Source organism: Nothoprocta perdicaria, unplaced genomic scaffold (genome assembly GCF_003342845.1).
Source record: "Nothoprocta perdicaria isolate Ctin4 unplaced genomic scaffold, notPer1 scaffold_43, whole genome shotgun sequence".
In the NCBI taxonomy this organism is placed as follows: Eukaryota; Metazoa; Chordata; class Aves; order Tinamiformes; family Tinamidae; genus Nothoprocta; species Nothoprocta perdicaria.
Window position 1 is genome coordinate 1,072,362 of NW_020455677.1, and position 14,813 is coordinate 1,087,174.

At 36.8% G+C, this 14,813-nt stretch overlaps 1 protein-coding gene across 1 annotated transcript in view; it reads left to right on the forward strand.

The window, feature by feature from the left end:
- Positions 1-14,813, forward strand: part of MTA3 (metastasis associated 1 family member 3) — a 138,927-nt gene that overhangs the window by 40,082 nt on the left and 84,032 nt on the right. The window contains exons 6-7 of the mRNA XM_026046234.1: positions 9,307-9,370; positions 10,402-10,519. Coding sequence (XP_025902019.1) covers positions 9,307-9,370; positions 10,402-10,519 — 182 coding nt within the window. The remainder of the gene's footprint in view (positions 1-9,306; positions 9,371-10,401; positions 10,520-14,813) is intronic.

Consider the following 14,813-nt stretch of genomic DNA (forward strand, 5'->3'; position numbering starts at 1 on the left):
TAGGCATCTTGCCTTTGGTATGAACATTACCAGTTGCACAATATTGGGCCCTGATATCAGCTCCTGGGAGATACAGCTGGTAATCAGCTTGATGTCCACATTGGACTTGGTACTACAGGTTACAGCCCTTCAAGCTTGGTGGTCCAGCTCATTTTCTTACAACCCTTATCTTCTATTTAACCAATCCATGTCTAATCAATACGGTTAAGGGGCACTTGGGGGTGTTCTAATGAAGGCCTTGCTAAAGTCAAGGTAAACAACGTTCACTGCTGTCCCTGACTCACCAAGCCAATCGTCTCCTTAGAAAAGACCCAACAGATGAACTGGGCACAGTTTGTGCCAGGTTGACTCTTCCTTGTTGCCATGTTCTTCATTTTAGATCCTTAGGCAATAGGAGCCTGAGTAGCTCTGTGGGCTTTTCTTAATTCCTACTGCCTGTGATTTTGGCATCCAGATGGGAAAGGTTTGCAGGAGAACAGAAGCAATACAGTGGAACAGAGTCGAGAATGGAGATAAATGCTCTCAGGAGTAGGGAGATAAAAGCTCAGTTCTTCTGAAAGAAGCAAGTGGAGAAACCTGAAAGTGATTTTAAGAGCATGGAGGAACCTGAATCATTTACAGTTGTTTTGGCAACTACAGGTCTTACACTTTTACTGACCTCTTCAAACAAGAGTAGAAACAACCTGAATTTGTTTGCTTTTTTGCTTGCTTTTTAAGAAGATGAAATAATTTTCATTTTATAATTTTTAGTCTTGTATGGTGTATTGCAATTTACTCTTTACCAATAGAGGCTTTACAGCTTTTGTTTTATCTTTCTTTTAACTTTACTCTTTTTAGCTTTTCTTAATAAGAAATGTCAACCCTCTGAAAAAGAGGAAAACCTATGACTGAAATTGCTTTTATTCCAATTCATAATTGTAAACACAGTAATACATAATTTATACACATGCATTAGGTGTCGCTCCTTTTAGTTGCAACACCTTACTGTTAGATTTCTGCAATGTGTAAGTTTAATTCTGAACCTCTTTGATTTCTCACGTTGACTTTGAGGTAAGTTAGATGCAATTTGCTTGCTTTTGAATTATTGAAATACGATTTCATTCTTTCTCCTCATTCTCTTACTGTTTTTTTTATTGTATGTGTGTGGTATAATTATATACAGCTTTCTTGAAGTAAAATCATCTTTCACTTTGATGTGAACATTGGGATTTGTGAACTGGGATTTGGGATTTGTGAACTGGCCTATAGTCTTCCTTCCCTTTTACATTAGCTATCATTATGCCATTTTAGTGGCTGTAAGAAGTGCTACAAGCTTTGACTGCCAAATGCCAGATTTATAAAAGTAGTGGTGGGTGATGCAGCAGTTGCTGGATGTGGCATTACCAAACTCAGCGTTTTGGAAAGACATTCAAAGGTTCAGGACAGAACAATCCTTCCAATTCTCATTATGGTGAAATAGTTTGCCAGTGTTATAAAACTCGCCATACAATTTACTTGCCACATGGTGAAAAGGTGAAAAGGTGAAAAGGAAAAGCCAAATGTTTGTATGAAAATCTGTAGATAATTAGCGTTCCGGGGGAATGCACTGCATTGATTATTTGACTGTGCTTTATTCTTTTTGTTCCTAAGGTCCCAGAATTCTGTTAGTTTGTCATGATATTTTAACTGCCTTTCAAAGTTCATACTTGAAGTTGTGTTATATTGTTAATTTTGGTAATATTGTGTATATTTTTCATTTTCCATCACTATTTGTATTAGTTTGTTATCTTTGTTTAATTCTCATTAATAACTATTTGTTTCAGTGCTGAGATTAGTCTTGTGATGTTTTACTTTGCTTTTTCAGGTTTGCTTGGCTTTAGATGCGCCTTCCATTCTCAGCTGTCCTAACAAAGTCAGTTTGAATCTGTTGGGCTGTTCAGTGCTGCAGTTACTAAAATAAAACAATAAATAATAATTAAAAAATCATGAAATAAAATGAAGCTTGTATTATTTGAAAACAGACCGTCTGTGTGTAGCTTGAGACAAGAGAAAAGTTTTAATGTACATTGGATCTTGACCATTTATGGGGAGAAAACGGACTTCAATAGATTTCTGATACCATATTGACTTTATAATTGGTTGATAATTTTATTTTTTTAAGAACAAAAAATAGATCGTTGGCAGGCTAGATAGTTCTTTCTTACTTACAGTAGGAAAAAAAAAAAAAACTTAAGTAAAAAAAAAAGTCTAGAAAATTTCTTACTGTTCACCAGTCTTTCAGGTAAGTTCGAGCATGTGAATACAAGTTTTAAAAGTATTTGCTGGGGACTTGAGAATACTGATATGAGCTTGTAATGATCTTGTTGCTCTTTTGGCAACTAAAAACAGGACATGCCTGTTGGTGTGGGTTTTTTTTTTTTCCCTTTATTCCAAATTTTCATGCTTCAATTAAAGTATACTTTGAGTGAGACATCCATGCATGATTGAAAAGTTCCCAAGTGGTGTAATATTTACCATTTCTTTTTGTAGTTTTGTCAGTTGTTGATACTGCTTACACTCTTATGAAACATGGAATTCTGGTCAAGTAGTAGCCTAATTTTTTGTTTTGTTTTGTTTCCTGGAGATTGTTTTCACTGAGCACCTCGTGCTTTTCTTGGACGCAATTTCAAGATGCTGAAGTTCTTGTTGAGCCTGAGTGCTGGACTCTATGGCTGTGTAATAATGTGTAATATCAATGCATTATGCATATAATGTATATTATACTGACTATATATGATGATTATATGATATATTATACTGATTATACTGAAAATTACTATCAAAACCTATTCTTAAACACCTAAAAGTGTGGAGAGTCTGTTTAATCTGCTATTGGGTGCACCAGTTGTTCCCTATATTTGTTAGGGGATTATGTTGGTTGCTTGGAGTAAGCATCAAGTAAGTCTTTTTTTTAACTTTTTTTAATATTCTTATGGCTGCAATTCAGAAAATGTTACTGAATTCTAATTCCAAAATCTTCAGCTGTTGGTGACTTTCACACATCCCTCATCTTTATAAACCTTTATTAAGATGCTCTGGGCTTGCTTTGTGAATTCCATCAAAGAAAGGACTTTGTCAATCTTTTACAAAGATTCAAAGATTGTAATTACTTTAGTTGTTGTTGTGAGGAGTTTTTTTGGTTTAGTTTGTTTTGTTCTGTCTTTTTTAAGAGCTGACTAGTAGGACTGGGAAGATGAACATTTTCACAGAATAACTATGCATATGTGGCATGAAAAAACTTTCAAATTGAGCATAGGAGAAGTTCGGGTTTTTTTTTTTTTTTTTTTTTTTTTTTTTNTTTTTTTTTTTTTTTTTTTTTTTTTTTTTTTTTTTTTTTTTATCGAGATATTTGGAGCCTGCCTATGTTTCTATATGTCAGCATGTAGAAAGGCATCCTTCTGGTTTTGAGGCAGACCCCTGGGCAGGCGGTAGGTGTACTTTGCAGACATGTGCTTTACCTGATGATTTTCATTATTAAGGAAGGAATTTTCCTTTTCTGAATTGTCATGAATTGTGTCTTTTTTACAAATGCTGGAGGTGGGCAGTGTCAGCAGGTTAGTTTGAAGTCGATGAGAATTTCGTGCATGATTATTCCAAGGCAGAATTTCCCTGTAAACTTCATCAATTTTGTACACTGATACAGAAATGAGCACTCCAGTTCTACTGAAGATTCTGATTTTTCAGACTGAAAGTTGCTGGCACCATAAAAAAGCCTGGGCTGTCCATATATATATATGTATATATGTATATATGCATGTATGTATGTTGTTTTTGTAAGCTTAGATGCCAGGCATTTACTAATTAATTCAGCTGTACATAAATCAATTTGCTGTACGTGCTGGTTTTAATCTTCTTTGAGCAAGCATATGTTAAGTAGATAATCCCCACTTTATTGATCTCTCTTTTGACCACAGATGTACATCACATCTGTGACGATATTGAGAGATGGAGATTATTTTGATAGAGACACAGACACCATTAGTATACAGCTATCAAGTGTGATTTTTTTTTCTTTTTTTTTATTATGTTTGAGGCTGATACTAAGGTCTGGCACATAAAGTTCTGCACTGTTTTGATTCATGTTTAACTTCTGGGCATTGGCTGAAGAAAAAGAAAATCAAATTCTAGGGGGTCTGTTACAGGTTTATATCACTATAACAACCCATTTATGTCTCTTGTATTTTCTTGTTTTTAGTGTTGTGCAATAGTGTACTTTGCAAACTGTAAATACTTCTGCAATCTGGAGAACTTGAAATTTGCTGTAAAGCATGTGTTGTGTGTCTGTAAGCATCATACTATGTCCCTAAAGTTACACCTCAAAGTAGGATGCACCAGGGCTGCTGCTGTTGGTGTCTCATAAGCGAGGAGCTGGTTTCAGGTAGGTGGCAGAGGCTCTCAGGACTCCACAGCTCCTAGGCTGTGGTTCGTGATCATCTCTGCTTGGAAGGAGTGAAGACTTGGCTCAAAGTGGTTGCGTTATTGGAAATCTTCAAAACATTTTCCCTTTGAAGACATGGCTCAAAATTTTTACCTTACGGCAGTTTTCTTCTCTTGTGCTCAGCAATTTTCCTGTTTTCTCTTCTTTTCACCTTCTGCAAATAGGAGAATCACTTCTCCTGAGTTGTTTTTCTCCAAAAAAGCATTATTGCCCTCCTTCATTTTGTATCTTGAGTATAATCTTCAGCTGTCATTGAAATAATAGGATATGTAAAAAAGACATTAAAAAAATCAAATTTTCCTCACAAGCACTTTTGATAGTGTTAATGGGGGGAAGACAGTTACCTGAATACTCCAAATTATAGAGCTGTCTTTTTTGCCAGATATGTATTAAATGCATATTCTGGAGAATTTGGTGCTTTGCTCTACGTTCTTTCGTAAGGCTGAATCTAACTCTTGTCATAACACCGTGTAGTGTCTTTGATACAACATTTCTTCATATAACTTGAAGTCTTGTTCTAGTTCTATTCATGTTGTCTTCATTAACATAAATTAATAAAGACTCTCTTCTCGTATATCTGGCTGTTCTGAGTGCTGATCACTATCATGATCTTGTTTGAATTATGCTCCTTCATGTTTCCTCTTCCTCTGCTTGAGCTCACTCAGACCCAGCTTTTTTGTCTTCAATCTTCAAAGCCTTATTAGGCTCTATCTCCTCATCATCATTTGTATGAAATTTGTTTTGTTCCTTTTCTGGGTTGCAGAAGCTGGTAACATGTCACTTTTAATCTTGACACATTTAATCTTGACTAAATAGTCTGGCAAATTATTATTTTTTTTTTTTTAGGACGATAGTGTCTTATATATTATCCATGCTTATGACTCCAGCCATCATGACTGTATAAAGAAATAAGCCATAATATGGAAATTCTTTGGTGTGATATACATGTGCTGTGGTTAGATTACTCAATTAAGGAACTAAAATGAAATTTGGAAAATTACTAGCTTTAAGGTGTAAGGTTAGTTACTACACAGCCCTAGCAGTTTTGCTAAAATTGATTTGTGGTGTTTCAGCAGCGAATTGGTTGGGTTTCTTTGTCTTCTCATGAATATTCTTCAGGAGAATATGATGATTTTCAGGAGAATTCAATGATATTGAAGAAACAGCCCTGGAATAATTCAAGTTAAATGTCATTTTTTTGTATGGTGTGTAATCAATCTTTAGGAGACATTGCTCTGGAATTACAAAAGGGAAAAAGAAATCCAAAGAAGTGAATTTATGTATACTTTCTGAAAGCAAAAGGTGTATTTCAGTACACTGAAAGTAAGAGAGAATGAGGAGGTTTTGTGCTGCAGGTTCATGAGTGGCTTATTGCCATTTTCCATGATGTGCAGCGGTAACGAATGGGGCAGTAACTGCCTGTGTTTGCTCAGCGATCGGCTCTTAACAACTGGCGGCCAGTGCTTGCGCTTAAGCTGAACAGTCACTGAAATGAGTGGGGGCCTTTCACAAGAGCCCCTTCGGGTGAGATCAGCTTTAAAATCAAGGAGGTCTTTGCCAACAGTTTGTTTATTAATATTTGCTTATATACTGGTCTGTTATAAATGGCAGAATGAAGGGTGTTGTAGGTCCTGTTCTCATGTGGCACTGGAGCCTCATGGCGAGAACCAAATAAATCATTGGAACAGGTTTAGGTGTATGAAGTGCAAAGTCACGTCTGGAAGGACGAATACATGGCAATAAAATGGTAATGCAGTTGAAAATGATAGTGTTCAAATGCCAGTTGTTAATGAGGTGGTTCAGCATATTGAATACTTAACATCCTCATCTAGCTATTCTGTGTTCCTCTAAAATGCCACATTTTGAAAATAAATCCACAGATTACTTGTAGGGAAGTCAGAGGCAGAGGGATCTGAGGCTGAGTGTGTGCTGGGAGATGAAGAGGATTAGAAAGAAAGAGAAGAGAAATGGGGGGTGGTGGGGCCAAATTCCCATGGTGTTACCTTTGTATATTATGCCTGGATAGATCTGTACCATTTCTGTAAAAGGGGAAATTTCCTGCTGGCAGCGTTTGTGGAAATGCTGTAGTTAGTGTTATAGTATGGCCATGACAGAAATGGATACACCCTCATGGTTAATTAGGAGAAATGTTTCCAGTGCATTGATAAAAGCTTGTAGTGTTTTGGTTTTGGTCCTCTGTTTTAAAAGTTGGTGACTGATGAAAACTGGGTTTGTGAGGTAATATAAAGGAAAAAGGAGCCCGTTCTATGAGGCAGTGACTTGAAAAGCTGGACTTGCTTAACCTAGTAATATGAAGACAAAGAGCTGGGCAGTACGAGCAGGACTAGCAACAGGGATAGGCAGCCTGCTTCAGTGATAATAGCAGGGGTTAGGTGGGGTTAATAATCCATAAACATTCCTTTCAATCCACTGCTCATATAGTGAAAATCCTAATTGAAAAAATCCACACTCAAAAAATATATATACGTATATACATACAATGCCAAAATAAATGAATGTGAATCCCACCCATTAGCAGAGACCTGCCTTTGCTTGGCCAGGCAACATCTTTCAGGCATAGCAGCTTTTCTTATGTGTAGATACCGGGTGTTGTGCCACTCTGTAGGAACTTCTCAGCCTTGAAACCCTGCTCGGGTTTCCCTGGGTGCTCAGCCGCCCTCAGCTGCTGCCTTGTCCCTTGGCCTTGTCCCTTGGCCTTGTCCCTTGGCCTTGTCCCTTGGCCTTGTCCCTTGGCCTTGTCCCTTGGCCTTGTCCCTTGGCCTTGTCCTTGCAGCGGTTTCTGCCTCAAGCTGACCGAGGCTAGGAGTTGAAGGCTGAGCAGCCCAGAACCCTACCAGCCATTGCAGAGGTCTGTTCTGGACCAACTTCTGCTTTTTCTTTCTTCTTTGATAGTGGATGGACAGTTTCCTGTGCCCTTAGCGCCGTTTTGGGCAGAATTCCCCTGTGGTATAACCCAGTGCAAGTCATTTGCTTTATCAGCAGTCCCATTTGATCTGTTATTATTTAGCAAAGAGGAAATATTTTGTACTTTATTATGGAATGTCTCTTTTTTTCATGTTATTTATTTCTTACTATTTATAGATGTTTCTCTTGCAATACTATTTGCCATTCGTATTCTCTAAGATAAATGAGAAATATTGTTTTTCTTTCCATATGTCTTTTTTTTTTTTTTTTGTAATGTTGTTTTGAGGTTTAAAATAAATTCATACCATTATCTGGATGTAAAATTTTTCTCTTCTCATATTAGTCCATAGCAACTGGGCTTTACTGTACTTGTTCTTTAGTAAGTACCAGCATATGAGTAGTACTTTAATAATATATTGGAGAGTTGGATTAACCTTAGTTTTCTCAGTGACTGCCTTTATTTCTTTCCCATGTGTGTAGTCAGACTTGCTTACTGCTAAGGTTTCTGCTGTCTTATGGGGATGCTAACTCTGGGCGCTCTCTATCCCTTCGCTGCCACCTTCTAAATTAGTGAGGGGGGCGACCAGATCATGTCCCGTGTGTATGTGCATAAATGTGTGGTGGTAATTGCTGTTTATTGGTTCTGTCGGTTTATAGGATGATGCAAATTGCACAGTGTCTGATTTGAGGTAATGTTTGTGCAAAGAGAAGCTGCATTGGAATGACCTCTCAGTAGAACTTACCCTGGGAATTTTCTGTCTGAGTATTCTTGTAGGTTCCAGAGTCTCTCAGTAATCCTGACCTGCTCAGCCTCAGGAGCTTCCTATGGAGCCTTAGGAAGCCATTTTTGTGTCCTCACTTTGAGAAATGTTAGTTACCCACGTAACATGTATTTTTTACATTTTCATTTTTAATCTTAAAAAATGATTTTAGCACGTACACGTGAGCTGATGCTGCTGATCTAATCAAGTTTTGTTATTGGTGTTTTATACCAAATCTTGTGTTTAGAAAATCAAAACAATGTATTTAAAAAGCTGTTCTTTGTAGGTAAGAATCAGGAGAGTAGTAATTAAATCAACCACATTTCAGAAAGACATTAAACTAGTCTTTCTCTAGTATTATCAACCCGGCCAACTTCTGCAGTACCTGCAGATGTGGCATAAGGAGAAAAAAAAAAAACTGTTGCTTTCCCCAGTGTTACCCATGGATCAATAAAACTAATTCATAGTTGCAGTGTAAATATTGAAATTTCCTTATCTTGCAAGTGCTGATGACTTCCCCTGCAAGAAAGTAACTGCCTTGGGTGCTCTCAGAAGCGTCACCTACCCAAAGCCAAACCAACCCCTCAGGCAAAGGTCACACTGATAGTGACCAGGGGGATCAGGATAAGATTCGTGAGAGCTGCGAGGTGGTTAGAGTTTGCATCATAAAGTTCAAGAGGAGGTGCTCTGTGTTGGCGTTTACCAAATCCTTTGAAAAAGACGACTTTGGAGTTCCACAGAAAATGGAATTGTCCCTGTGAACGTTGTATCCAGGCCTTCCTCCGACATTATGTACCTGTTTACCTTTCTGCTTTTGCACATGGTATAATAGCTGATATTCTGTTAAATTCTTTTCTAATTAATTGCGTTTGTGTTTCAGAGTATTAACAAATATTGTTTGCCCTGATACCTCTTTCCTTCATTGCTTCTGGTTTTCCTTTCAAACTTTCTTTCCCAGTATTTTAGAACTTGTGTGTGTTTTTGAGCGCTATTCATTTTGTTGCTTGTCATTTGTTTTTTTAAAACATGGTGAAATGCATTTTATGTTTTGAATGTAAGAGGTTATTTCTGTTATATTCTGGTAACTGGCTTTTTGACTAGGTTTTTGAGGGGAAAAAAACAGTTTTTACAAAGGTAACAGTTTGTTCTTATGTCTGTGTACAGGGGAAAATGCAGTGTCGCGCTCCTGAATGAGACGGAGTCTGTGTTGTCGTATCTGGAGAAAGAGGTAATACGTGTTTAAATGTTGGGATGGAGTTGTGATTTTTACAGCGCTATTTTTAATGAATAATATCTTGGGAGTATTTTTTCAAATGTTTAAGTTTTTTTGAAAACACTAATTTCAAAAGCATTGTGAAACAAGTATCGTGAAAGAAAAATATATCAAATGTTTTCACCTAGTGGCTAGTGTAAGGGGAATCCACACAGCCCTATTCTGTGGAAAGGTGTTCTGGTAAAAACATCTGGTTTCCAGTCAGTGGACGGAAACACTCCTCTAGAGGGCAACTCAGCATAGGAGTTTAATTTTAGGGGCTCTGAACTGCGGTATGAGAAGTATTTCTTATTTCCTTTCCATTTGTTATGGAGGGAAAGGAAGTTTAGCCTTACTCTAGAGGGAAGAACAAAACAAAAAGTAAGAAGCTCCAGGAAGCTAATACATATTGTTAAAGTTCTTTTACAATAAATACATTTTTCTTTGGAGTTTTTAATAGAGCATCATGCAGGGCATTTTAGCTGAAATTAGCATTTCTTTATTTTCATATTCATACACTAAACTTCAATTAATCTAAGTGACCTATATTATATCTCTTAAATTGCTTACCCTCTGTTTCTGCTGACAGTGCCAGAGATGTGGATACTGTTGTGTGGCCTTCTACAGACATTGGCAGTGTCTTATGCTGTTTGAGACTAGCTTATAAAAGCCAGGTAGGGGTGTTTAGGAAAGGAATCATGTTTAATTCAGGAAGTAGTCACCATTTTTGCTTTTCAAAATCTCTAATACATTGTTGTATAGAGGTCTCTTCTCTGTACCACCGTTAGCTTCTGAACAATGGAAGAATCTTCTGTCAGACTTTTAAAAGTAAGGACTGATATTCCATAGTCTTTGTTCTTCTACTTGACCTCTGCCCTCAAGAAAGACATGGGAGGTGTGAGGGGGACAGCTTTAGTAATCTTCAAATGGAAGAACTTGTAGATTTACAAAAATAACGTAAAATTCATTATGTTGTTGCAAATGTGTCTTCTTTTTTTTTTTTTTAGGATACCTTTTTTTATTCATTGGTCTATGATCCATCACTAAAAACACTTTTAGCAGACAAGGGAGAAATCAGAGTGGGGCCGAGATACCAAGCAGATGTGCCGGACATGCTCGCCGAAGGTAAATATTCGTGAAAAGTCTGCTTTCGTGCATTATTGCTTCTGCTGAAACTCCCAAACACACTAGGCTGCCTAAAGGCGAGGAAAGCCAAAAAGTAGATATTAAAAAATGGGAAATACCAGTAGATATTATGAAGAAGCAAAGAGAGGCTGCTTGGAGTGGCTGCAATGGCCCTTTTAAAGTATGTGCCTGGAACAACCTAGACATTCTGTATTGGTTTATCTAAATGGTGCTATAGCCTAGCCTCATCTTTCCTGCAGGCCTCCTGGAAAGAAAATGTTGTGGACCAATCCATTTTCTAGAATAATTTTACAATAGCAAACCAAGTGGTTGGGGAAAAAAAAAAAAAGAACATTTATTTTCTCTCCCTTTATATAAGTAGGCACCCTATGCAGAATGCATATTTTTGTGTCTGTAATTTTAGATATATTTTTAGATATGAGGCTTGTCTCAAAGCATCACGTTTGCTTTATTGCAGGAATGAGATGAATATTTCAAGCACTGGTATTGTTTTAAAATCATCAGTGGTCTTTATTTTTTATTTTTCAATATAGCACGGCTACGTGTGCCCTTGTCTTGTACTACATAGTAACTTTCATTGTTTTTTTTTTAAACAAAGTTTCAAACACAATATTTAATTTGGATAGACTACCAGAGGTCTGAGCAGCTGTGTTTTCCTGGGTATTTGCCATGATAATATTTGCTAAGTAGATTTTAAAATGAACAAATTTCTGCAATGCAGTTTATACTCTACTCGAGTACTAATAAAAGGTGTTCCTGAGAAATCCCTACACATAAAAATTGTTTTCAGGAATCCCGACTGCTTATTCCATAGTAAGAAAATACTGCAGTTCTGAAAGCCACAAATACGCATTTTCATAACCTTAGATGGGATGTTTTGCATTGGGTGTGGGCACTTTTGTCAACTATACTTTTTGTCTCCTCAAAAAATATTCTTTAATATTCTTTCTACAAAGCTTATTTAATGAACTGCATAAAAGAAGAATGGTTCAATTTTCAGGAAGTGTCAGATTATTTTATTATAGATGCAGTTCAGTAGATTACATGTATTATTATCCTGACTTTTTTTCTTTTAATAAAACAAAATGAACTGTAGGAGGACTCTTACAGATTTGATTATAGGCAGGGCAGCCTTATTTAAAAACATGGCTGGAATGTGATACACTACTTTTCTTGCTATAAAATGTGCCTATCCTGTCTGAAAAAAAAATGTTAGGGAACTAAATAATTATGTAGATGCTCACATGCTGAAGAAGAATGTTTCCTAGAAGATTAAAAGAAAAATATTGTTTCTGTTTGCACATCAAATAACCAGGAAATACCAGAAAATGCTTCGAGAATAGTTTGTTGAATCCTTGCACTTTTCAGGATGAGCTGGGTTGGCCTGCCAGCTGAAAAGCCTTTTCCTGCTGAATTTTGCTGCATGACTTACTGAAGAGAGGGCTTAATTGGAATCATAAATCTTAACCTGGAGAGTAAATGTTACTCCCATGGAAATTTTACTTATAGTTTACATTTTTTCCCTAATATCTGTGCATATGTTTTAGAATTTATTAAATTTTCTATAGCTTAACTTCCTGAGTTAAATACTTTCTTCCACTAAATGCGGAGAAGAATTTTGGTTTACTTTCTGGGTAGGATTTCATTGTGTGTTGCTGCATGTTTTGCCTTTTTTCATACCCTCTTAATCCCAGGAGTGTCATCCCGCTGTCCGTAGTAGGTGGCAATAGTCCCTCTGTTACAGAGACTCAGAAACATGATGTAGCCCACAAACCAAAAATGAGGTATTCCAGGGGCGTTCTTTGGTCATTTAGTTGGATTAATCTGCATTTATTTCCAGTGACCAGTGAAAAAATAGTTTGGTTTGAGGAGGATCAAGTGATCTAAATTGCAGTATTGGTTGTTGTTGTTATCTAATTGCTCCTGTAGCCTTTGACCTGCAAAGAACAGAAAAGGGTGATTCAGCTGTGACTGCGTTCATGATTATAATAAAACAGAGCTGTTTTGAAAACACAGAACTCTGTGCAGGTTACTGAAACTTGAAATAAATATTCCAGGCTATGTTTTTGAAATGGCTAATGATTTATATGGCCAAGTTTTGCTGCCACAACATATGACTAAAAAATGACATTCTAAACCCTACAATAATCTCCCAAAAAATAGAATTTAGAACACTTGGAAAACCTATGACATGCTACATGTTTGCATAAGGGAGGAAGTTTGCCTTTCTTTTAAGTTGCTAGTGAATATATTAAACATTTAAATGTTACCCCTTCTTTCTCAAAAAAAAAAAAAAAAAGTAAATAGGAAAAATCTAAGATGCTCAGTCCTTTTTTTGAATGTTACTGGCTTATAAATCCAATTGAAATGAGTGGAAGCAGGCGATTCAGATTAGCTTTCTGAAGACTAGTCACAAAATGGCTGATAAATGAAAAAGTTCTTTGAACTGTGAAAGCCCTTACACATCTTTAAATATCAAATTATTTCAGTATGAATATACTGATGGCTTTGAGTAGGCGTCTAGGCTAAAAATTCAAATTGTGTGCCTTTCTGTTATACTGTGATAACTTGCATTCTGTTTGAATAGACCGCTTTTATTTTCAGCATTTTATTCAGGCGCAATATGCCCTTTTTGGGGGGATTATGTCCCATTTTCCCTGCCTATGGACATTAACCCCTCCCCACCATGGACATTAACATTTTGCCTCCCTGAATAAAACAGAGATTCAAAACCTCTTAGCTGGTGCTTAGGCCAAGCTTTGAGTAGCACACCATAGCTGCTGTTCATGGGTAAACCACATTTCTTTATATTTGTTTAAATTTAATGCAGTTGGGGGGAAAAAAAAAGGTTTTTTTTCAAAAGATGAAACTTTCATAGTTTTAGGATAGAAAGATACAATGAAGTATTCTAGATTCTGCTAGATAGGGGAGTTACTCCTGTGGAGTTGTTCTTCATGTGAGTACACCTTTAGTTCATGGTACTCAAGTAGCTCAAACTCAAGTTTAGCAGTGGGTGCTCAAGTTTTTTTGTGGAATCATTTGTTGGTTTGCATCAATTCAGAGCACTCGTCCAGCAGATGGATGCGTTGCTTGTACGTGCAGCTGAATGCTCCTCTCCCTGTCCACTGAACTGCTGCAATCCCTACCTCTCTCCTTATCCCAATACCTTCAGAAAGTAGTCACTTCTGGTGAAACACAAGACAAATATAACTTGTAGCGTGGAGTTTATGGCAAATCTGTTACTACTTGTTTCCTTTGGGAAAGGATGAAAAAGGTAGGCATGTTTGAAAACATGCATTGATGAGGAAAAAAGGCAAATTTGAGAACCTTCACTTGTGTCTTTTACTTGCATGTAAAAAGCAAGTAAAAACATGCACAAAAAAGTAAGTAAAAACACTTACTTGTGTCTTTACTTTTATTTGCTGTTGTACAGCCCTGCAGAGCCCGGGAACAAGGTAACTTTGTCTGCTGGGTTTCCGGTCCAGAATGGAGTTGAAAATCTGGCTGCTCAAGTAGAGATCAGATGTGTGGAAATACTCAATTGACATCATCAAGAATAGTATTTTCCAATAGAAAACATTAACGGCTGCTTCAGTATTTAGATATATTTGTCCTCCAGGCTATGCAAGTAAGATAAAATCAAGAAATGATCTTTTCAGGAGAAGTGTAGCATATTTCATGTATGAGTAACTTAAGTGGAATTTGTCTTAGAATCATGTATTTTCATATAGTTTTCCTGTCCCTGCTTACCTTCATAACTGTCTTTCTTCCATCTCTCATCTCCCTTTCCCCTCCCTGGTTGCTCATTTCATGTGGATTATCTGAGAGTGTAAGCTAGCGAATTTACTGTTTGAGAGGCAGTATTTTTAAAGAAAAATACGGCAGTGTCATGTGTGTAACAAATAGCTGCCTGCTAGTAGCAAGAGTTCTGTCCGCTGTGGGTCAGATGATGGCAAAGAGGATGTAATGAAAAACTGGCAGTGCACAAAAGATGATAATATTAGATAGAAGCTAATGCATCTCTGACACCCCTTAAAGCTTGTGCTTAATGCACTTTAGAAGAAGAAATACTCTATACCTTTATAAGTAAATGGAGATAAACAGAATTTAAATGTGATTGAAAATGTCTATATTGCTTTTTTCTACATTCCTTTTTGTTTGTTCAAAATATTACCATTTTGGTAATTTTAGTCTCAATGGCATTTGAGACCATATCTTTGGAGAAAGAGCAAATTGAGCTTCTTTAAGCAAGTCTTATGACCTTTGCTCTGAG